This window comes from Sebastes fasciatus, chromosome 12 (genome assembly GCF_043250625.1).
Source record: "Sebastes fasciatus isolate fSebFas1 chromosome 12, fSebFas1.pri, whole genome shotgun sequence".
Classification (NCBI taxonomy): Eukaryota; Metazoa; Chordata; class Actinopteri; order Perciformes; family Sebastidae; genus Sebastes; species Sebastes fasciatus.
In genome coordinates this window covers 28416672-28441620 of record NC_133806.1, presented here as the reverse complement: position 1 = coordinate 28441620, position 24949 = coordinate 28416672, and the positions used below count along the sequence as shown (strand labels likewise).

At 44.3% G+C, this 24949-nt stretch overlaps 1 protein-coding gene and 1 long non-coding RNA gene across 5 annotated transcripts in view; one reads left to right on the top strand and one right to left on the bottom strand.

Annotated features, from left to right (window-relative positions):
- Window positions 1-24949, top strand: part of vps13b (vacuolar protein sorting 13 homolog B) — a 394723-nt gene that overhangs the window by 274462 nt on the left and 95312 nt on the right. For all 4 annotated transcript variants that reach the window (XM_074654548.1, XM_074654549.1, XM_074654550.1 and 1 more), the window contains 4 exons: window positions 11727-12068; window positions 13375-13789; window positions 14381-14518; window positions 22453-22848. In XM_074654548.1, coding sequence (XP_074510649.1) covers window positions 11727-12068; window positions 13375-13789; window positions 14381-14518; window positions 22453-22848 — 1291 coding nt within the window. The remainder of the gene's footprint in view (window positions 1-11726; window positions 12069-13374; window positions 13790-14380; window positions 14519-22452; window positions 22849-24949) is intronic.
- LOC141779642 (uncharacterized) lies at window positions 18659-20017 on the bottom strand. The gene is made up of 3 exons (XR_012596377.1): window positions 19742-20017; window positions 19418-19493; window positions 18659-19236 (listed from the first exon to the last, which is right to left on the bottom strand). It is a non-coding gene; the product is annotated as an uncharacterized LOC141779642 (long non-coding RNA).

Below are 24949 nucleotides of genomic sequence, written 5' to 3'. Positions count from 1 at the left end.
ATGTATACCTCAAGTGCTATCTATGGATGTATGTGTGAAATGAGTGATGTCTTTGTACTTGACGCTTGTGACCGGCCCTGAAACCCGATAGCGGCACGTGAGCCCAAATGAAATCCAGGCAATGATGGACATGCACGAATAGGTGCCATGTAGCCACTTGAGACCCAGCTCCAAAACATAGCTCAGATGTTTTGGATAATCAAGAGGTGGGCTTGATTTTATACCTCACCTGTTTCAGTTTGTCTGTTTGGAGCTGCTCCCGTGGTTCAGATGTGCATGACAGAGATGAATCATCACATATTCCAACAGTTGGAACCAGTCCACCTTCTAAAATCCATTCTTGATAGTGTGTTCATTTGAGTTGCAGTGTTTTGCCAGTACTCCAGCCAGAACAGGAAAAAAAACTCATGTGTGTGGTGATGACTTAGTTTTGCAGTTTAATCTATTACAGGTGCTCCTTCCATATTAAGCCCTGCTTCTGAATCCCACCAGTGCAGCCTCGTGATCAGGTCTTAAACACCTGAAATCGCTCCTCCTTCCGCAACGTCCTCTTGACCCGTGCCTGTCCAATGAAGCCAATGAAATCTGCAGGCCATTTTTTGTAGTCAGCTTAACTTGTACCGATGTGTCCTCTGGCCTTGTCCTCTATGTACCCCTTATCGAGGCCCTCCCCGCTAGCCCAGATGAGGGGACAGGGGGTCTTGCATCATTCTCCTTTGAGAACCCAACATGCAGCACATCAGAGCCTTTGTCTCACTCAGCCCTGGGAGCACATCCAGAGAGAAATTAAAGGAAGATTACTTCAATCCTCCTCTTCTAATTTCAGCTCTGTAAATAGACAGCGAGCCAGGATTGTTCCTGTCTTCACGCTCCTCTTTGAATTTGTATGCGAAGTTATGCGCGTATTTTTGCGCATGAATGTGTGCGTGCTGGCTCTCCCAGGGTGTGGGCTGACCACAGCAGCATCACTCACAGTCCTCAGCAGACCACCTGGGGCTCATCTGTCCCCCCCTCAACCCTGCACCTCTCTCACCCCTGTCCTGCTCCAAACAGCCTCATCTCACCTCGGGTCGCCGTTGTTTTTTTCCCCGCCGTTGCTGTTTCCCCACGACCTTGTTACTAAAGCAGAGAATACAGACGTGGCCGCCAGGCAGCGCAGGGAGGCGCTTCAGAAGAACACTTTATGACCTAATGAAAGGCATCTCCGCAAGCTTTTTGAAGTCTCTCAGACAGTCTGCTTTCGTGAACCACCGAGCCGGCGCTGAAGACAATGCAGTTTGAAGTCTCTTTTGTTGTTTGTTTGTTGAAAACATAATGCCAAAGCTAATGACGTTAAGTCGAAAAGCTTGGATGAGTGATCTTGAGGGCCAGGCTGAAACCTGATGATTACTCTGCTGCGTGGATCTCTGCTGTACTGACGATGTGTTTTCGCTGTGCGTGCCTGTGAATTATGGTGCTTTGCCACACTTCACTTTACCCACGGAATATAAACAGTGATGCAATGAGAGAAGAATTACACTGAATCAGTGGTGCTCTTGCAACTTATTTTTGTTATTGACCAAACACACAAAAAATTAGGAGTGTAAGAAAATATTGATATATTTGGGTATCGCAATGTTATGTTTTGTGATACTGTATCAATTCTCAAAAACACTGTATTGATTTTTAATTAATAGTTTACATGCAAAGAAAGCAGGGGGCGACTCCTCTGGTTTCAAAAAGAAGTCTGATTGTAAAGAAGTCTATGAAAAAATGATCCGACTTCTCACTTGATTTATTACCTCAGTAAACATTGTAAACATGAGTTTATGGTCTCAATCCCTAGTTTCAAGTCTTCATCAATACAGCATGATGTTCATTTGGTAAATTATGGTCCCATTTAGAGTCAAATAGACCATAAAGCAGGGGATGCTTTAGGGCGTGGCTACTTTGTGATTGACAGGTCGTTACCACGGCGTTGTCCAGTCTGGGAGTTGTCCGTGTTTTCGTCTTAGATCTTTAACCCTTTCACAGTGTGTTTTCAGTTCATGAAAGTTAATTGTAACATTTTGGTCGCCTAAAAATGTCTTATTCAGGGTTCGGTTGTACTTAGCTCCACCCTCTTGTGTCACTTCTGGTTGCAAAAGACCAAGATGACGACGGCCAAAACCGCAGTCCACAAACTACTGGGTGACGTCACGGTGACTACGTCCACTTCTTATATACAGTCTATTGTTGTAATTTATCTTGGCTCTTCCACTCCAATGTAACAACGTTACGAAGTAGCGCCAAGGTGCACCGCTAACGTTTATTTACTCAGATTTTGTACATGTGGTGTTGTGTTTTTTATACTATGACAGTTTTTCTAAAATTAGATTAAAAAAAACTTGCAATATATCGCCTTGCTTACAGCATGGAAAGATATCGCCATATATGAATCGTAACCCCTGTATCATGATACGTATCGTATCGCCAGATTCTCGTCAATACACGGCCCTACAAATAATAGACAATACAAGTCAAATGGCAAATACAAATGACACTAAAGCTTATACTTTCTCCAACAAACTTTGAGATTTTACATTTCCCCTCACATACAGGATTTTTCACAGTAGCTCATCCACAGACAAGCACTTCACAGCTACAACTTCCAGACGCCACCGTCACCATCAAGCCCACTCACTCAGGGACTTGTGACATGTGTAAATACTAGAGCCTTGGATATTAGATTAGAAAATTACCCCCCTCCACACACAAATCTCAACACTAAATAGGGACGGTGACGGCTAATGAGAGCCAGTTGTTCTCTACTCCGTTCCCATGGAAAGAAAGAAGAGAAGAGGACAAAGGAAAGGAAGTCTGATGATGACTGCTGCTGCTGCTATGGAGGCCAGGATCGCAGCAATTAAGACGGACCCCAGGGTGCCTCTGCCTCTCATTCACTTTCACTAGTGCGTCTTTTAATCGCACCTTTCTCCACATCTGGCCTGCATCTTAATTTAATCAGTTACCTAATAAAATGCTAGGAGTCTGGTTGCAGTTGTCCAGCGATGTAAGACAAGGAGTTCGATGTTTTTTGCACTACATGTAGAAAGAGCCGTCCATCCATTTATCAGCCGCAGTCTTTCTGCCAAGTTCTCCATCAAGCTTTAGCCTCCACGATAACTTCATCATAAAATTTCAATGTCTTTACTGTCCCTGCTTTGTTTACCACATGGCTGATATCTTGTTTATCATTAATGATGCATTTGGTGATCAAGTCCATGCAGCAGCATCCGATTCCAGCCAAGAGATTATGTCGGATGAGCAGAGAAAGTCTGTGTATCATTTCTGAATACTTACATCATGACGGTCGAGCCACTTTCCCCCCTTTGTTTGTTTTCACTAACACACTGGTGGTGTTAATCTAGAAATGGTCTTCTGGCAACGCTTTCTTCACTGACTAATAAACAAACAGCCGGTGTTATTGTAGCGATATGGGGTAATTCCTGCAGTGTCCTCATAATCACCCCCAACCCAAGCTTTGGGATTTGATTGGTGGATCTGAATCAGGGTCTTTGGTTTAGATTTGGTGGATCTGTTGAGGGTGACTTAAGCAATGAGTCTTGAGCTTTAAGGGTGGCGTCTCTCAGACCTTTTTAAATCATTCTCGATTGCCAAAGCTTAGGAGCGGGGCACGGCGGGTTTGGCGAGCTCCTCCGAGCGGCCCGGGAAGGCCTCGGTCTTAAATTCAACGTGTTGATCACAACACTGCAGCCTGCTGAATGTCAGAGCTCTGCTTCACCAAGCAACGGCAATCCGCATTCAATTTGTGGCAAAATGTTTGTAAGCAAACTAATGTCATGTGCAGAATCGGTTTTGTACTTCAATCAATCCTAAAACAGAGGCTTTGGTCGCCACATCTCCCAGAGCCAGGTTTTTGTTGAGCAGCGTTTTGCAGCTCCCCAGATGGACCACATTAACTCGCCCTTTTCACAATTTTTTCTTTTCATTCTCCAGCCTTTATCATTTTGCATCTTTGTTTTGGAGCCAAGGCTTTCCCAAGCCATAAAGCAGCTGAAAACATCTCTGTATTCATGTTTTCTTGTCTGTTCATCTTTCCTTTGTTTTAGATTTTTTTTTTTTTTTCCAGTTTGGTGTTTCACAGGCGTTCCTCTATTTAGACCAGCCATGTCATACTCGGTCCTCTCCTCACTTCTCCTCCAGTAGGTCTTTTTCGGATGGATAGTGTTCCAACTGACCCAGCGCTTTAGGAATGTCAACATGCATAAATTATTACTGTCACACGGATGTTTGCTTTCCCCCCCCTGTATGTCACGTGGCATCAGGGGAACAAGAGAGTATCAAAGCAAAATATTCTCACATTATTTCTCTAAAACAGAGATTGAGGGGACAGAGGAGAGGTGCTTGGACTGTGGGAAGAGAGAACGAAAGGGATATTGTCTCTCATGCTGTTAAACCCTGGAGGAGTAAACCCACCCACCAGCATTACTGGGTGGAGGGAGCTTGTTAAAATGGCCCCACTCGGCGCCCTGAGCTTTTGGAGTACACAGTGTTTAAAATACAGTTGACAGTCACTCTGAAGCACTCGGCATCCATTTGCAAGCTCCGGGGTCGCGACCTTCTACTGCCTCTTTGTTGTGGTTCAGCTGAAGTGCATAGCAGGTTGCCTTTGTTATTGAAACAAAGTTGAATGTATTAAATGACTGCCTTTGATGCCCTTTTTTGCTTTGTGACCGCTGTTTCGGCGTACAAAGAGCGGTGACTTCACATTATAAATGTCTTCCCCCCTCTGTTTTCCTCGAGAAAATGAGAGAATGAATTGCGGGCTTTATGGCATTTGGTTAAGTATTATTGTTATTATTTTTGATTAAGATGAGGTATTGCCGCATTGAGGTTTTCTTCCATCAGCACAAAAGCACAGAGGCCTGCTATCAGCTTTATGGTTCTGGTAAACAATAGCGGGTAGCACAGCAGGGGCTGGACCTGTAAACTCTGATGGAGTCAAGATACAGAAGTTAATTTCCATGCAGGCGTCCTGCAAGCAAGTAGCTCAGCTGAATAGTTCTGTCAGAAAGATTTAGTAACATGACTTCCATGTTTTTCAATGGGAATTCTACTGTAGTTACAAGAGAACATGGGAAAACTGTGAAGTACAATTTTTCAACATGAAAAGCAGCTCCGTTCTTAAGCTGACCTCACCTGACTACTATGACTACTGGAACCGCCTGCCACTGGTTTCATTTAGGTCCAAACATGCTGTTAATTGCTTCTTGTTTTCTCTCCAACAGTCATATTTGTTCAAGTTAATAAACAAGCATATACAGTATATCGCCATGATTGGAAAACCTGAGGAAGCGAGAGCAAGAAATGGGAACACAATACATGTGAAGTCACTTTTTTTGTAAGAAAACATGATAAAGTTAAGCAGTTTGCATGAAAAGGCGTATGAATGCCACAATAATGCGCAAGGCGTTTAGCGTGCAATAAGTACGCCTTTATTGATTTCGGCGTGTCATCTGTACGCTATGTATCCTGTACTGACTGCAATGTAAACGCATCCGCTTATAAATGCTACGGTAAGAGTTAGTGATGTTGCATAAAAAGTGAGAAAGACCACTTATGGTGTGTGGGGAGGTGGATGGGTCCAACAAATACCGGACTTTTATCCAGGAGACCCGTGTTTGAGACCGGTGTTGACCGGTCTTTTGTTTTGTAAGTTACGTTAGTGACGTTTGTTGTCACAGGTTTTTTGATTGACTTTTGTGACGTGTTTTCCGTAGCTGGGTTACGTTGTTTCCGTACGTATTTCACTTAGTGACGTTTTCCCTTACCCTAGCTTAGTGGTTTTCTTGCCTGAACATAAGTTAACAGCGGACGTTTGCGTGGCGTAACAAATGACACGCGAAAAAGCTAAAATGTGTTACCATGACACGCGGAATGTCCGAGTAATGTCGTGGTAATTATATACGCCTTCCCGTGAGACCGGGTTGAGTTAAGAAATGTGCCTGTAATGGAATGGAATTTCAGGCTCTCTGTGACAACTCTGTCTTCACATACTTTAAGGTTTTCTTTGAATAGCTCTGTAATTCTCTCATGATGTCAAGTTGCTGACCTATTTCACTAAACACTAAAGTTATTTTTATACCTCTGCCTTGACCTCCTCCCATAATTAGCACTGTTGTCACTTCCGAGTGATGTCACTCAACCACCCTTTCCATTCACCAGTACTCGGATTATGTCACCAACAGACATTTCACTATTTAGTATCCATGCCCTGTTGTCAAAATCGTTCTGGGTTCCTCTCATGTGTTTTTAGTGGCATTTTGTACTTTCTCATGCAGTTCATTCATACAGTAGGCCTATGCTTTTTTATTTTATAACATCTTATTTTTGATGATCCCTCCATAAGCGAGATTGGGAGCATTTCTATTGCCTCCGCACGGCTCTCAACATGGCGACAGCTGAGTTGGCCGCTTGTAGCTAACGGTGCTAACAGTGCTAACAGTGAAAATGAAGGCAACAGTGCTGAGAGTGCTAACAGTGTTTACCTGAGGGGGAACCAGAGGTTGGGCGCTACACTTCCGAAATGACAGCGTCAGTCGGGATGGCGTTATCAGCTGTAACCGCCTCATGAGAGCAGTGCAGAGTGGTGGCCGTGAGCTAGCCAGTGCGGCACACTCACATGTACGAACATATATTTACCGTACGTATTTTTCAGTGCTTTTTCTGCTCCCCTTTTGGGTGCTTTTCATGTTCCTGAAGTAAACTCCCTTGAAGCTTTTATTATATAATCCAGACTTCAGTGAGGATATGTGGCTGTTAAATGGACCCTTTTGAAAGGAATAATAGTCACCTTTGTTACTTTGACTTTATTTATTATATTCTTTCCTGTCGACTACCACGGACGTCTCTACCATCTTAAAACATCCACATTTTTATGTTCCCTGATCCCTGAACCTGAATTGCAACCTACTTTTCATTCATCTGGAAACGATCAACTGCATATGTGCTATTCAGATGTAGAAGTGATGTTGTCATATTCGACTAGCCGGCCAACGCTGTAAACGGGTGGCATTTGGATGATGTGACATTTGCTTCCGCATATTAGCCTTCCTCGAGCCAAGCTGTTGTGAGTTACACTGACAGGAATAGGGGTCAGAAGTCGTACAGATGCACTCGGATATGATTGGCACTTGGGAGACTCACGGTTTCACACTTTGGGGATTATCCTCCATTTTCCAGAATGTTCTGCCTAGAGACTCTGAGGGGATGACCTCATGATTGGCTGTTGGGGGGGGTATGTGTGTGTAGTCCATGATCATGATCAACTAAGTTCAGAGAAAGATTGCATTGGGATCTGGAAACGGTGCTTCGGTGCAGCCATTATATAATATAATAGAAAGTAATGGTTGGAAAAGGGGGATTTCAGCTGGGAGCGGGCCTGCAGCTACAGAGCATGTTTGTATTCTGAATTTATTGCCCTCTGTCAATGAATAAATTGGCGAAAGGTTAAAGCATATAGACTAAAGAGCCATAGGTTCACCTGTTTTTTTCTTTTTCCGGGAGTTAGCACAATGCGGATAGTATAACTGAGCCCAGAAACACAGGAAGGAGTCCAGTGAAGCTGAGATCAAACCCTGGGAAAACAACTGACTTCATGTGTGTTTATGTGTCCATGTTTGTGAATGCACTTGATTGCATGCATTGATTCAAACTATATGAACAACAGTGTGCTGTGGTGTGTTTTTTCTCATTGTTTCTTTTCCTCTACGCCCCCCAATTGTGTTCCCCATTATCCGTTATTCCACTTGTAAGCACCGTCTAAATATAGACCAAGAATTTGCTTAGGGGGCACTCTCTTAGTAGTGGTGGTTAAAGAGAAGACGGGGTATTTGCTGTAATTGTAAATGCATGTGTACAGCCTGAGCTTGGGAAGAGAGACAGAGGAGCGTAAAAGAGTATCTGGCAGTTTCTCCTGGCGCTCGCTCTTTTCCCAGCTGCTGTGCAGCTTATTTGTCCCTTCCAACGCGGGGCGCTCCTCGGAGTGGACGTTTTGCCTTTACTGAATACCTTTTTCAAATACCTCCTTACCTCAATACAAGCTTCACCCGCTTAACACAACACACATGGAGACAAGTCCAGGCCCTTTTTTTTTCTGCCTCCCCTCCCCATTGCTTGGAAAATCTTACATTTCTACAGAAAAGAAGTGCACACATCCTGTCCTCATTAGGCCAGGGAAAAGAGAGGGATCTGGCAGGGCCGATCCTATAGAAGCCCCACACATGAGCCTGGACGAACAGAACAGAACAGAACAGGCAGGCGGGCGGGCATGCCGCGGCGTTTTATACGGCTCTTGTTCTTAGCCTTTGATGACACTGTTTAGAATAGGAAATATCTAATAAGTCAAGTATTCTGTCTAATGTGCTGCCAGTGGGTTTAGTATTTGCCTGGAGGTCTTGAAACACTATCTCCGCCACAGCAATAATATACATTTAAAATTCTCATGGAGTGGGTGGGAGGGAGCGATGTAGCGAGAGAGCGAGGGGGGGGGGGGGGGGGGGGGAGCTGAGAGTACATGCTGTAATAGCAACCATGTGCAGGTTGGAGCAGACGAGGGCGGGATGGGACGGGACATACCTTGGGTCTTTTGAAAACTCTCTTTCCGTATGTCTCCTCTATTTTCAATTTATCACAATCATGTTTCAGGAGACAGCGGTAGCTAATTGAAACTGACGTAGCCGTTAACATCAATGGAGGGAAAGGCCTCGATAATGGACACGCTATTGGAAATGATGATGATTAATAAGCCCAAGACTTTTCATGATGCACCTGACAAACCTGCAACTATATATTTGATTTGATTTTATCTATGATTTCATCATAGTATGGACAATACAAAAGAAAATGGGATTCATTTTCAACTTCTCCTAACTTATGTATACTTCGCACAACCTGTTGTCCTCCTGGATGTTTTTAAATCTACCGACTTCAAGTACCAGAGAAAGGATTTCTGTTCTTAACTGTACAACTAAAGACTTTTGACTCCTCGATAAATTGCTAGAACATAAGATTCAGCACCATAATTGTGCTTGATTTGAATATATGTTCATAATTTTGGTTTTAGCATTATATTTTTCTACCATTTTTCTTCAAATCTAGCAAGTAACTTTCTTCTAATTGTGTTCATGCTACATGATAGATTATTACTATATTGTAATTCAGCTTCCTCAAAAATAGCGTGAAGTTCTGTAGCCCATGGAGCATTATGTGATTTACTCCAAAGAAAAACCTTCTTATTGATCCTGTATTCTGACATATTAAGCAAACGATTCCACAGTCTTATAATTTCACATATTCGGATTATTGAACCAGGAATCAAACTCATATCACCCTGAACAGCCAGAGTCGGAGCAAACTTATGAACACCTGGTTGAATAAACTGAAAGGCCCTCTTTGCCTTCTCTTTTCCTATATTTTGTACTTTCTGACTGCCTCGGCTCTGCTGTACGACAGAAAAAGGAATCTATTTGAGGAGATGGTTTTGAAGGGTTTTTTCTCAGCATCTCCAAAAATATATCCCATGCCAGTTTTTGTAAACGCTTCTGTTTATTCCATCTTTTTTTACCCACACGTGTCAGTTCTATATAAACATGTTCGGTAATTTATTATTTGATAGGTAGCGTTTAGTTTTATATGTTTGTCTCGTTCCTGTCCCCTGGGAGCCGGTGGCGGCTTCTTTATAGTCTTGAAGATGGCATGCTTTGGTAGCAGAGTAAAGATGCCTGCTTTCATTGTCGCTTGAAGCCCAGCAACCTACTCACTTTGATTTATATCATCTGTCACTGAAAGCTTTTTATTGCCACAACGGCTGGAGCTCTCCCGACATCCGTTAGCTGGAGCCAGGCATAAAATCTCGGCCGCTTGAGACACAATACCACAGTCGCTGCACGAAACGATTGGATTTGCCGGGGTGAGGTCCTTTTTTTAAAAGACATTTCCAATATTGCAAGAAGTGCAAAATGATTTTAAGACCGCGGAAAAAGTCCCAGAGCATGCCTTTAATGTCTCTGTGGCTATACGATCATCCCCTGCTTTGGTCAATTTGTCCATGGTTTTAATCAAGCGAGTTATTTGGTTCGAGTCCTCTTGTAAAGGCAGGATCCAAACAAGTAACAAACTTTGCATAAAAGAGAAAAAAAAAAAAAATGTTCTCATCCATTTTTATTTGATGCTGTGATCCATCACAGTGAATCTAACACAGCATCTTGGTTTGGTTTGAGATAATGCACTTTGTTTTAATGCAAATTGAATTCTTATGTTTATCACATATATCAAGCTGTTGCACATGTTAAGATGTGTTTGTGGAGGTAGCAGCCGCCCTTTTACTGGGAGCATTTAATAACGCTGTTTGAGGATGCATCGGTGGTTCCCAACCTTTTTCTCTTGTGACCCCAGAAAATAAAGCTATGTCATCTTGCGTCCCCTCATCACATAAAGGTAAACTCAGATTTCACTCTGAGGTGGCCTCTTCAACCAAAGAGTCATTGATTAGAATAAAATAATAATAAACTATTTTGTGCAGCAGAACTACTGTTTATTACCTTCGCCAAGGCCAAAGGCCTTGGGCCAAGGAGGTTATGTTTTCACCAGTGTTCGTTTGATGTTTGTTTGTTTGTCTGTCTGTCTGTTAGCAGGATTTCTACAAAAGTTTGAATGACATTTTTTGGAGGCGTGGAGTATAGCACAATGAACAATCCATTAGATTTTGGTGGCGATCCGGATCATGATCCGAATTTAGGAATTTTTTAAAGGATTCCGATCAGCCTGAGCACTAAGACCACAGGGTATAACACATGCACAGTGTAACTGATGACGTGTGGATGACGCGTGACCCAGCCCCTTTCCTTCTGAGAGCAGAGAGATACGTGTGTGGATGTGTGGCGAGACTTCGATGTGTGGGAACTGCTGGCCGTCCGCGGTGAGAAAGAAAAAATCGGTAGATGACGGGATGAGAGACAACGTAGTGTAACGTTATACAGACATAACAAGGCTGCTGAGCAAGAAAGGCATCCGCCGATACGTTACACGGAAACACACCGTGTTAATAATAAGCCGACCACCTCACGGTACCGCCAGCTGTGAGCTGTGATCTGTTTTTAAAGTCAGGCACCTTGGCGTAGATCTGTGCTCTCCGAGTGCCATTCTAGTTTCCTCTGCCTCCCAAATCTGTTTACTCATGACCCCTCAGATTTCTACCCCATGAGGGGACCTGACCCCCATGTTGGGAACCACTGCTCTAGGTTACGGCCGCGTCAGCCAAACTGTCTTCCAGTTTTATCTGAATAAGTTGTAGTCAGATACAATTTTCCAGTAATTTGCATGAAAAAAGCAAAGATAAGAGGAAGATCTAAAAAATTTACCTGTTTGGCGACCCCTCAGATTTATCTTGTGACCCCTTAAGGGGTCTGGACCCCCTGGTTGAGAACACTGGTCTTCACGTTGTGGTAGTTGAGAAAAAGCAGAAATCAAAACAGAACAGATGTGCTAACTGCATTTGCCACCACTTGGAATACTGTACAGTGTAAACAATAGGTGCAAGTTACACATTTTTACCTTCTTTTTCAATTTCATTAATGTTCTTGAAAACCACCATTTGCTCATGCAGCAAGAAATGTCATCTCTACCTACAAAGCTCAAAAAATCAGTGTGATCACAGCCCTCCCTTTCTCTGTTTCTGTGCACAGGTGCGTCGACACGAGCACAAGCGTGGCACTCGAGACCCTGCGGCGGGCGTCGACTCGTCATCGCGTCACAGCGGGACCGGGCAGGACAGCGGCTTCGGCAGCGACAGCGCTCGCATTCGCATCGTCCAAATCGAGCAGCAGTGCGGGGCCAGCCACCACTGCATCGCTCGGCCCTCCCACAAGTCCACCATCACCAAGAACCTCAGCTTCATCCCCTTCGACATCTTCCTCACGGCCAGCAGGCTGTCTGTCATGACCTATGCTTGCTCCAGTGCCCCGAAGGCCCTTCCTTCATCGGCGGACGCTCCCAGCACACCCGAGAAGACGGAGCCTGGGGATAAGGTAAACAACAAGCCTGTGACATGCAGGCTCTCTCATGACTCACTTCCTGGATTTGTCAGTTGTCCATGTGTGTGCAATTTATCATACCATACACAATATGTGTCATTTATGTGAGGATTGTAGTGGTGTATAAGTACAAAGGAATAATATTACACAGATTTCAAATCAACTTCGCAATTTGGAATTACTTTATGTGGTTTATGAGAGTAATTCCATACAGCCCACATTCATAAGACTGAATTTAATCCAACATAATGACATGTTTTATACTGTAACATGGATGTGTACAGTGCGGTTAGTCAATGTGCTATTCTATTCAATCTGTCACTGCCCATCTAGCTGACTAAAGAATTTAAATGTATATATATGATGTATATTAAAAAGCTGCCCTTTACACTTAGTCGGGGGTAGTGTGATCTAGGCACCAGCTCAACACTGTCCCGCACGAAATAGAAAAACAAACACATAGTTGTCACATGCATTTAGAACTCCGAAGTTTTCATTCTTGGTAATAAGAATGTCTATTTGCTCACATCTACACTGAGTGCCAATTTCATTTGCTACAACATGTTGTATAGGTAATGTGATCTGGATCATCCACTTCCTCCCACTGTACAAAAGTGTATATATAAAAGTGTTAAATATCCCGGATACGGGAGCTGCCATCTCGTGATTTTGACGTCATTTGAACCCAGAGTCTACGCAGTAGTGATCAGGGAGGCTGGAGCTCCGGTATCGAGGTCCAGCCAACACAACCGCCTGAACCAATCACAAGCCGAGCACGGCCGCAGCTTGCTAGCGTGAGCCCTCTGGCTGCTACGTTAGCACCACGGTAGCTGTTTGGCTAGAAAGACACAACAACTAACCATAATATCTCTATTACTACATTTATGATCGAACTGACACGGACTCGTGACGGTTATGGAAAGTTACAGGTCCTCTCTCGAACAATTCAATCACAACATCTCACCGCCTTTTATAGCATCAAATAACTAATTAGAATCAAACTTATCAGAAAAACGAACACTTAAACATACATCAGCGTGACAAAAACTCCCTGTAAAATGTATTTGACATGTACTTTGACTTTTTAGTTTGGCCCATGTCCTCTCCGCTAACACGGAGGGGGCGGGATCTATACTGGAGTCAGCCACCAGGGGGCGATCAAGTTGTTTTGGCTTCACTTTTAGGGAACTGTCATGTCGTCTGTCTTTATATACAGTCTATGGATAGGATCCACAGGATGTATGTAAACTGCATGACGCTGGTGAGAGAGCACTAATCAATCTTTCTGCATCTACTTTAGGTGGGAAAGAGTTCCCTCAACCAGCCTGAGGTCCTGTCTGAGTCTCCTCCAGCCTCGGCCTCCCCCACTCCTGACCCGGCTCCAGCTGCCCAGGGTTCCCTCGCTGGCCTAACCGCCGAGGACATCCTCAACAGCACCAACTCCCAGCCGGCCTCTCCGCTGCTGAAAGGCAGCCTGCTATCCCTGGGTGGCATGCCAGCTCCCAGTCGCTCCTCGGCCCGCCAAGCGCTGGGTGTGACCATAGTGAGGCAGCCGGGGAGAAGAGGGGCTGGAGACCAGGTGTTGGAGCCCCTCCTGTACATCCAGGTGATGCAACCTTCTGCTCTGCTCAGCTGCCACCACCGCAAGCAGAGGATGGAGCTCTCTGTGTTTGACGTGGTCTTGAGAGGAGTGGCTTCTGACTACAAGTGCCTCGGTAAGAGAGATCAGGAGGGGAGAATGACAAAGTTTGCGTGGGCATGTGATTATCATAAAGTGGGCATGTCTGTAAAGGGGAGACTCGTGGGTTCCCATAGAACCCATTTACATTCACATATCTTGAGGTCAGAGGTCAAGGGACCCCTTTGAAAATGGCCATGTTTTTCTTCGACCAAATTTAGCGCAAGATTGGAGCGTTATTTAGCCTCCTTTGCGAAAAGCTATGGATTCCTTAGGTTTTCTAGTTTCATATGATGGCAGTATCTTCACTCTAGCTTCAAAACTGAGCCCGCTACAATCTCCGAAAGAACAATTGCGTTAATGCGTTAAAGAAATTAGTTTAAACGTTATTAGCAATAAAATGTTTATTAACTTCGACAGTCCTAATATAGACCCTATTTAAGTACAGGGAATGTAACTTTGCTACCAACCCACAAAGGAATACTATCAGACTAGTAAATATAAAATCTTTTCATGCAAAATATGTTGACACCATTTCTTTTTGTCCTGTTTTCTTCCTTTCTCCATGCCCCTTTCCTCTTCTCTCTTTTTTTCCCGCTCTTTCTTTATGTCTTCATCTTTCATCCAGACCAAGGAAAGACTCTGCCAGAGTCTCTGGACTACAATGTGTTTTGGCTGCAGACGGTAGCAGGAGAGGTAGACAGTAAAACGGGCATCCCTCCCCCTCTGCTCTGCCTCCAGATCAAAGATTTCCTCAATGGACCGGGTGGGGATCACGCACACACACACACGCTCGCACACACACACACTCACACACACACACACATACACGCACGCACACACACATTGTTCAACGCATGCAACTTCTGTACACTCACGCTAACATGCTCGTTTACTATTTTAAGGCATCCGTTTTACATTTAATCCCATTGCAGGAAATGTCCACCGCTGTGACACACGCACACACACACACACACACACACACACACACACACACACTGATCAAACACATCCCAGAGGCAGACACAAAGGTCTACTTTTCTGCTGCGTGTGCACATGATGAGCAGCCTAACTGACGAAGTTTTCGCTAATGCTCACTTTGAACAGCCGACTACAAGCTCCTGTGGATTTTAGTGCGTGTGTAGAATCAGGCTCCTGTGGATTTGCCTTTCACAGGGTTCGGTTGCCTATTTTTAGACTGATATGATATCCATATGAGCAGCTTTAAGCTAAGGTTGTTGACCTACGGGTGTGGCTGACATCCTACCCAAATACTGCTGCAATGAATAAAAGTGTGAGTGGGCTTTTGAGTGTGTGCAACCTTGTTATCCCTGTGAGGGTTTCTTGGAGAGTGTGTGTAGGCGCAGGACATCCTTCAGAGTTCAGCTCCCTGAGCCCAGTAGGCCAGATGCTGCAGATGCGCGCACACACACACACACAACTACGGACACAGTATGACATATAGTCTGTCTTTCTTCCACATGCATACAATCATGAACACATACTGTGCATGTATACAAAAAAAGGAGCTCCAGGCTGAACTGTAGGTGTTATTGATGATGGTTCGGGGAAGCTGCGTAGCCCCCCCTCGCCCACACCCGTCCCTTCCTGCTGTCAGCGGAAAGCCCTCAGCTTCTCCGTCCACCTGGAATCGCACAATACAATGCGGCTCTCTGTGCAATCACACAATGCAGCCCGCATGCCACCAGTGTCCATCTACCCCTCTGCTTGTTCCAGATGGCGCCAGCAGTCAAATTACAGCGTGCGTGACCTTTCCATGAGGCATGAATTACATCAGAGTTTCAGTCAGGTTTTTGAGCTTACGTGGTAAATATGACTCCTGTCTGACGGGGATTCACTGTGTACATGAGAGGCAGGTTGATGTAGCGAGTAAAGAGAAACCGTCCCTCTACATATGGCACGTTTCCACAAAGCAGTTTAGTTCATTACTGCGGTTATTTTTGCGTTTCCATTAGCAAAAGTTGTAGATGGTCCCAATAGAACCACTTCATTCTGGGTACCGCCTCAGTCGAGGTTCTAAGCGAGCTGAGCCGATACTAGAAGGTGGTGTTAAAACACTGCAGGCCACTGATTGGTCAGAGAGAATCGTGACTAGTGCGACACGGGACATCCTGCATAAACCTGCTGTTTTTAAATAGCCAAGCAGCGGTCAACAAGGTCAATGCCTAACCTTAGCTATTCAAGGTCAATGCCTGACCTCAACTATTCAAGGTCAACGCCTAACGTCAACCATTCAAGGTCAATGCCTAACCTTAACCATTCAAGGTCAACACTTTACCTCAGCCATTCAAGGTCAATGCCTAACCTTAACCACTCGAGGTCAACGCCTAACGTCACCCATTCAAGGTCAATGCCTAACCGTAACCATCTCACGAGAGATTTGCAACTTGGGGGTAACCTTCTAGACACAACCCTGAAAATCCCGCCTAAACTGAGGGGTACTATCTGCAGTGAAAACAAAGCATAGAGAAAAGGACCTGGTACCAAAAGTGAGTCGAGTCGACTACAGAGAGTCCTGCACTGACCTCTGACCTCCCTTTGGAGAAGAGCAAGAAAGAACAACAGCAGTAGATGCAGTATTGTTTCCAAAGGTTAAATAAATATTTAAATAGATTTATATTCACTTGGTATATTTATCTAATCCAAATTGCATTACGTCCAGCGTTGATTTTACAACTTAATGTGATTTATGAACAGGATGTTTCACTGAACAGGGTTACAGCCTGTCATATCTCTATTACATTATGCTTTGGTTACATGTGAGTCTAGTGTTTAGTTGAAGCGCAGATGTGCAATTACAGTCAGGTGTTTCCCTTGAACTAAAGAGCAGAGCTGTCCTCGTCTCAGAAGGATAACTTCGATCATAATCACTCACATTCATTCTCCCTGCACATACATATAAACAGCAACCTCCCAAATGACTCAGACAGGATCCAGGCTCAGTGTGAGGTTGCCCCGGGTCAGGCTACGCTGGAAATATCTAGAATTGACCACACATGCTACTGGTTCCCCCCTTCACCCCTTCACCCACACAGTCACACACACACATAACTGTGAGTTGTTTGGTTAGATGAGTCTCTAGTGGAGATAATTATCCTCTTCAGGGATGGGGGAGCAAAGGAAGAAGTTACAAAGAGCAGGAGAATCTGAACGGATGTGGACTTTTGTGGCATACAGTCATTCCTGTTGTTTAGACGGTACATAGAGACAGAGTCAGCATCATTCATAGGGAGGTTCAGTCGATGTCTTGACCTGGTGAGACATGTTTCGATGTTTGGATTGACCTAATTTGATTAGGAAACAAAAATGAGTGTGAAGAAAGAATAAAGGGAGGATCGATGAAGACAGGATTAAGAAGAAAAAGTGCATCCAGCATTTTATTTATCAATCCCCACCCCTGGTGTTTTCACAGATGGTTTATCTGCACGTGCAAGTCTTTAAGTTTTGCGATGTGTATGTGTATCATGTCAGGCGGCTCTGCTTTGATTCGACAGCGCTTCACATTTGATTTGTTTCAACGAGGCGCAAACGGAGAGCAGACCGCCGCGAGGCCGCGTCTTGCTGTGTGTTTACAGCAATGTGCTCGCAATTTCTGCAGCGTTTGTTCCGCGAGACCAATCAAAGCTGCCCTCCCAAGGATGCCGAGTGGGAAACACTTGTAACACGTGTACTGTAAACTGGATGGTGCCTCGGCAGACTGACCCTCACTCAGCAACCGCTCATCACACACACACACATAAACAGCGCTAATGCAGATGCATACAGGAAGCCACATTTGTAAACCAGAAGGGTTCAAGGCTTAACCAGCAAACACATCCATGAAAAAAAGTTCCGGGATGTGCAGGGTTCGCAGTGATGACCAGCGCTCACACACAATACACACACATACACTCTCCCTCTCTCATCTTCCCTATTCAGTTCCAGTCTTTGAGAGGGTCAGTGAGCGAGTCCAGAGATGTAACTGCTACCACTTGGAGACGAGAGAAGCAACAGGTGATAGATTAGCTAGAACAAATTGGAACCATTACTCTCCCGTGTCCCTGGTTCCCGTCAAGCTACGGGTTCACAGAAACGTTGTCAGTTACTGTATACAAGCCTGTGCCCCTCCGAACCGTCCAGAACCACGCTAATTCGAGTCAGATGCTATCGGAGGCGCGTGTCACTGGCCTTACTTGGTATGAGGCGCTTTTTTCATGACAGTGGGATTCTACAGACACCCCCCTCAGAAACATGATTGGCCCCTTACAAACACAGACATACACACATACCCTTCACATACGGACCCTGTGTAATTGGACACATTGCCACCTGTGTCAGACGCAGGCTCTCTGCTGTCAAAGAGTCAAGCGTAAAAGTCGGCGAGAGAAATCAAAGGTGGGGTGGGAATGAAAACAATGTTCGCGGCGGTTGCGCACACATGCATATACCCAGCACCAGTTCAAAGTGGGGACGGCGTCATGCATGACCTCGCCAAAAAAAGGCACAGTAACCTGGTTAATAAGCATATTTGATCTACCCCGCCACTTTGTAGAGATATTTACGTGTGTGTGTGTGCCTCTGTCAGACCTTGATCTCCCACTTTCTCCAGCGCTAATAGAGGCTGACACCTGAGAAGGGCCAGTCTATGATTCCCCCCAGCCTGTTCACATTAAGTCCTGTTCTTTAAAGGTATGTGAACACCAACACCACCTCTCAACCTCTAGGCTTGATGCCTGCTCCTTGCACTGACAGTCTCCAGCTTAAAACAGCCAGTAGTCTTATGGCTGAAGCCAAGGTGTTCCCAATAAAAACACTCATATGTGTGAGAGTGCCACTGCTGGAAAAGCCCTCTTTTGACCCCCACCCCCCCACCCCCCCCCTCCTTGGCGATTAAAGTGTCCCCAGGTTTTTTAATAATTTATATTTCCTTCCTTTAATTAAAAAAAAATCTCTGCAGTCTTTCCTTGCCCTCCTGAAGCATAACAGGCACATTTGAAAGCAGCGTTATATAAGATTAGTATTGTCAGTTCTTCTTCTTACAGCGTTAAAGAGGTGCAGCAGTGTTGAGAGAAGTCTTCATCGTAGTGCTGCGTTACATCTCCATAAATATTGGATTTTGCAGCTTGGTCTGTAAAACGTATAAGCCTGTCATGGCTCGTTAATCGTTTTTTTGTTTTTGTTTCTGTTTTGAGGTTTTAATTTCCTCGTTTTATGCCGTCTTTGCCTGGATAGCGAAACCACATGGAACGCCACTGTAAAGGCTGTCTCGCACACACAGCTCCAGAGAGACAACCAAACGCAGGGAAATGACACAGATGTACTCGACTTGAAGCCACATACTGCTGTGAAGTGATTTTATTAGAATTCTGCAAAAGATTCATCTTTGGACATCGCTCCACTGCAGTAAAGAATGTGCTCCATCGGTCGGCCTGAATGAAGCCAGGGGGGGAAGGCTGAACAGATGCTGTTCCTCTCCGGGGTCCTCTGTGGAGAGTTGTTTCGGAGTTCACACAACTTAAATCAACTGATTCAGATGCACTCTATCCTGCTGTCGTTGGACAAAGTAAAGTGACAGAGATTTTCCTTGAACCCTTTAAAGGGATAGTTTGGGTGTTTTGAAGTGGGGTTGTACGAGGTACTTATCCATAGTAGATGTATTACTTACAGTAGATGACAGTCGGCGTGCCCCCAGCTTGGAGAAACAGACAGGAGCACCGGCATCAGAGCAAAGCAATACAGTGCTGTGGACGGGAACGGCAGTAAAACGTATTTTAGCCACCTAAAAGAAAGGCTCGTATGACTACTGCTAATAATAAAAAGGCTGATAATAATTCCAGGCCACAAAGGCATACTGTACATCAGACTTTCTACTCATGATTAATGTCCCATATCAAGTAAAAGTTACGTGTAGGTTACAGCGAGCTGTATCCATTGCGCTGCTCACTCAGGCCAGGTGAGTTTTTGAATAAACAGGTAATAAATCCCTCACCGTCACCGGTCGTCGGGGGTAGGATGGGTTCTTCAGGGTGGGGGAAGAGCGGGACCTCGGGATGGAGGACAATCGATATAATGAGGACCAGGTCTGCCTGTGCAGAGAGCCAGGCGAGGCCCTGACTGGTTGATCAGAGACAGCTTTATGTGATTACAGAGGGGGGGGATGGGAGGTGGGGTTGATTAAATTGAGGGCTGGAAGAAGAGTAAAAGATAGAAAGGACTAAGAAAGAAGCAGTAGGATGGGCTACATGAAAAGAGAGAAAATGAAAGAAGGAGGGAGGGGAGCAGAGGAACCTGGATGAACAGCTGCACACGGACTATTTATTCCACCGCTGGAAAGTTTCCTGGTGATAAGTCAAGTGGAAATGATAAGCTACATTGCACAGCAAATTCCACCTATCTTTCCTCCAATTCCTCTCTCCATTTGACCATGTGCCTCACTTCCACTGGATTAAATGAGAAAGACTCCTGAGGGCATAGTGTGTGTTTATGTGTGTGTGTGTGTGTGTGTGTGTGTGTGTGTGTGTGTGTGTGTGTGTGTGTGTGTGTGTGTGTGTGTGTGTGTGTGTGTGTGTGTGTGTGCGCTCGCCTGCCTCTCTTGGCAGCGCTCCCGCTCGTGTCATCCAGCGCTCCTACCTGGGAAGGAGACAGACGGGAGGCCTAAAACCCTTAAAACCCCTCTAAACACTGGTGCCTTGATGAGACCATGAAAAACAGCTGCGCTTGTTTTCGGGCCGCTTCCCTCTCCCATCATCATGACCAAGTGGAAAAATGGGATAATGGAAGTGGTGTAAAACGGCATTGAGTTAATTCATGTGTCTCTGTAAATTCCAGTCAAGTGTTTGAAGGCTGCAGTGCACCAGAGAGAGAGAGAGAGAGAGAAAGAGGTAGAACGAGAGAGAGCCGAGGAGTCTTGGATTTATGTGGCTGGCATGAAGAAGAGATTCTCCTCTGCTATTCCGCAGTGTCACGTTAGGATGTTACAGTGAGACAGCCTGTAATTGTGTGCGTGTGTGTGTGTGCATATATGTGCATATAAGACGAGGAGAAAGAGTTGGAGACTGGAGCCAGCTGTTCTTTAACTGGTCCTTGCATGCAAAGCTCAGTGATTAGAAGAGGACTAAAAGGTTGAAAGTTTGATTTACGAGACGTGGTTCCATGCAGTATTCTTTGGGTTAGATAGCAACACATCTTGCTCAGTGGGACACTGATGAAGCCTGCCTTTTCTTAAAACACTCAAATGGATTGTGTCTAGTTTATGGAGGGTTTCCAAATGACAAGAGTGAGTTTTGAAGAGCAAAAGACCCCAGCCAACAGTGAATTTATTCAATTTGGGTCCTGGGTTTAACATAGTTTAGGAGGGCCAGCTTTAGCACTGAAGAAGTCTTTCACTAGATTGCTCATCATAAAAAAAAAATGTTAAAGGTATCATATAAGTAAGATTTACATGTCTTTTTTGATTATAAAGCAGGTCTAGGTGCTATATAAATACTGTGAAAGTATCAAAACGCTCAATCCACGGAGAAATGCATACACCCCGTGTTCAGAAACTGTGCCTTTAAATGGGCCGTCGGGACTTCCGTAACGTTGTGATGTCACAACTATACAGTCACCAGTTGAAGTGCCGCTAAACTCTGTGTAGTTGACACACACAGTGAGTCCCTGGCTGCAGTGAAGCTGTGAAGATGGCGAAAGATGCAGAATACTGGAAATGCAGATGCATGATGTTCATTTAGTAAATTATGGTTCAACTTAGAGTCAAATAGACCATGAAGCAGGGGATGCTTTAGGGCATGGCTACCTTGTGATTGACAGGTCGCTACCACGGCGTTGTCCGGTCTGGGAGTTGTCTGTGTTTTCATCTTACAACTTTAAGTATTTTCTGTTCATGAAAGTTAATTATAACCTTTTTTGGTCACCTAAAAATGTCTTAGTCAGTGTTTGGTTGTACTTAGCTCCACCCTCTCATGTCACTTCTGGTTGCAAAAAACAAGTTGGCAAACAGACAAAATGCCAAACTCAAGGCTTCAAAACGTCAGTCCACAAACCAATGGGTGACGTCACGGTGACTACGTCCAGTTCTTATATACAGTACTGTGGACAGCACGGATGCGGAAGACCGAAACGTAGACCAATCAGAGCAGACTGGGCTTTCTTGGGAGGGGGTCTTAAAGAGACAGGCGCTAAATAGAATTTTTCAGACAGAGGGTGAATACAAGTATATTCAGACAGACAGTATGAGAAAAATAAAGTGTTTTTTGAACATTAAAGCATGTAAACGTGTTCTAGTTGAAACCCAAAATACAAGTATGAACCTAGAAATGAGCATGAAATGTCTCCTTTAATTTCCCATTCACAAAAACAAACACACGGAAACCCCCCGGGGAGAGTGTGTGTAGTACTTAATGTAATTCTGACATGAGGTAACCTGTTTTGTCTCGACAGTAAATTCATGTTTTTATGACCTGCCCAAAAGCATTCTTCTCTGCTTCCTGCCCCGTTTTATTATCACTCAGCTCTTAATAAATATAAGTCAGGAAGAGCACAAGAGATACTCCCCAATTTTGAGAGAGATTGCTTAGAAACTATCCATAGAGGGAGTTGTGGTTTGTAAAGTTTTGTTGACAGCACAGTTTTAAAAATTCTATTTTGTCTCTTTTCTTATCTCTCGTCTTTTTCTTCCCCTCATTTTCTTTCTATCTACAGCTGAGCTTAATGTGGAGCTGTGGCGCCCTCTTAAAGTCAACCCCACCCTGGCGAAGCTGGAGCAGGCCAAAGCTTACCTGAAGAAAGTCCTACCAGACCACACATGGGATACCTCCAGCAAACCACCGTCCGCCTCCTCCTCCCCTCACTCCACCCCTACGAAGACGCTGCCCAGGGCCTTTTCTCCTCGTTCAGACCCGCACCATCAGGCCTCTGCCCTGGGTAAAGCCAGCGGTGTCGGGGCCCTGGCGCTGTCCTTCCACAAGGTCTCTCTCCACACCGCCCAGATCGTGGTAGTCATGGAGACGGAGGCCCATCCAATGAGGCCCAGCGTGACCGTAACAGTGTCGGCCATGACGGGAAGTCTGAACATGAAGTCAGGGCCCAGGATAGAAGGTGAGTCAAAGAAAAACATCTTTCCTTTTTTTTGCAGAAACTATAAAATAACAAGAGCTTATGTGGGCACACGAGAATTAGGAACACATTTTTTTTAGACTATGGAACCATTTTATATTCCTTTCTCCAACCCCCTGCTAAGACTTCTCAGAGCTCAGTAAATGACCCGTGTTTGTTTCACTCCAAAGTAACAAGAGCCCAGGCCCTTAAATGACTAACTTTATTATTACTGTTTTTTTCTTAACGTGAAAATGAAAAAATATCTAACCAGTGATGTGATCCATCTTATTCTGTTGCATTGCAAAACATTGCCACTTGTTTCAAGGACATTCTTGAAACAGGTGGAGCTACATTGGAAACAACTGCAATGACTTCACCCCATTTGGCAGATTTTATCATCTTTAAAAGAAACCACAAAGACTCAGTAATGCACTACACTAAATATACACGCTTTTTTGTGTGTCATTTGCCCAGTACCCAAGCTAACAGCGTGTGCCAACAGGAACCAGTCCAGGCCCTTTGAAAATCAAGTACAGTTACACAGAGCTCCAAAATATCCAATGCAAAAATGTAGTGGAGAACAAATTGTTCTGTTTCGTGTCATTGTGTAACCAAACAAATATTGATGTGGACAAACTCTAAAGAGCTATACCCAGTGCACCACTCCTAGCTGTAGCTGAAGTGTTGTAACTAGGGCTGTCACAGTTAATATGATAATAACGTGTAAAGGCAAATCCGTTTTTACGCTATTAATTTCTTTAATGCAACTTGCAACTTTTAGGTTGTAACAAGCTCAGTTTTAAAGCTAGAGTGAAGATGAAACTATAAAAAAACTAAGGAAAACCATTGGTACCAACCATGTCATACTAGATTGTCGTGAAGGAGGTTAAATAACGCTCCAACCTTACACTAAATTTTGGTGAGGAAAAACTGGCATGGACATTTTCAAAGGGATCTGTTGACCTCTGACCTCAAGATATGTGAACTAAAATGGGTTCTATGAGTACCTACGAGTCTCCCCTTTACAGACGTGCCCACTTTATGATAATCACATGCAGTTTGGGGCTAGTCATAGTCAGGTCAGCACACTGACACACTGACAGCTGTTGTTGCCTGTTGGGCTGCAGTTTGCCATGTTATGATTTGAGCACATTTTTTATGCTAAATGCAGTACCTGTGAGGGTTTCTGGACAATATCTGTCATTGTTTTGTGTTGTTAACTTATTTCCAATAATAAATATATACATAAAGCAGCATATTTGCCCCACTCCCACATTAAATACTTGACAAATCTCCCTTTAAGGGACATTTTGAACAGATAAAAAATGTGCGATAAATTGCGACAATCATGAGATTAATCACAATTAAATATTTGAATCGATAGACAGCCCTAGCTGTAACACATGTTCCCTCAGGAATTAAACAGCAGGTTGTGTGAGAAGAATAAATCCAGTGTGAATATGTATTTATCAGCATCTCGCTTAGTCAAACTTTCCACTATCCACCCTTGTTTGTTGAAGAACATGTGATTTCTCTGCCTTTTTGGACGATTTGACGTTCTGTCATTCACTCACCCTGGGAACCAAATATCAGTATCGCTTTTCTGTATTATTTGGAATATTGCTGTTTTTTACACATGCTAGCAAAGCCCTCATCTGCCAAAAACAAGGTTTGTCAGTAAACTGTAAAGTGAGATGTTTGTGTTAGTCTTGGACCTAAAGTTGTTTTGTGTATTTGATTGCAAGGGTGTGTGTATTAGGGCCTGAGAGAGAGACAGATATTCCCCTTGTGCTTACTGTATGCATGAGTGTGTGTGAGAGCGAGATGTTTGTTTTCGTGTTAGGGCCGAACCCTGCCTTCATCCTCAACGCTGACTATTATCCAGGAGGCATCGCAGTGTTTCCATCCTAACAATCAGAACTGCTAATGCCAATGTAAATTATAAAGCTTCCAATTCCCCTGTGCCGTTGGGTGTGAGCCAATGCGCTGCAACAGATAATCAGGGATGTTTTTGCTATTTTTGTGGCACGTCTTCCAAATTGGACAGCAGATGGAAACAGACGGATTAAAATAGAGCGAGGAACTGACATGCAGGAGAGGA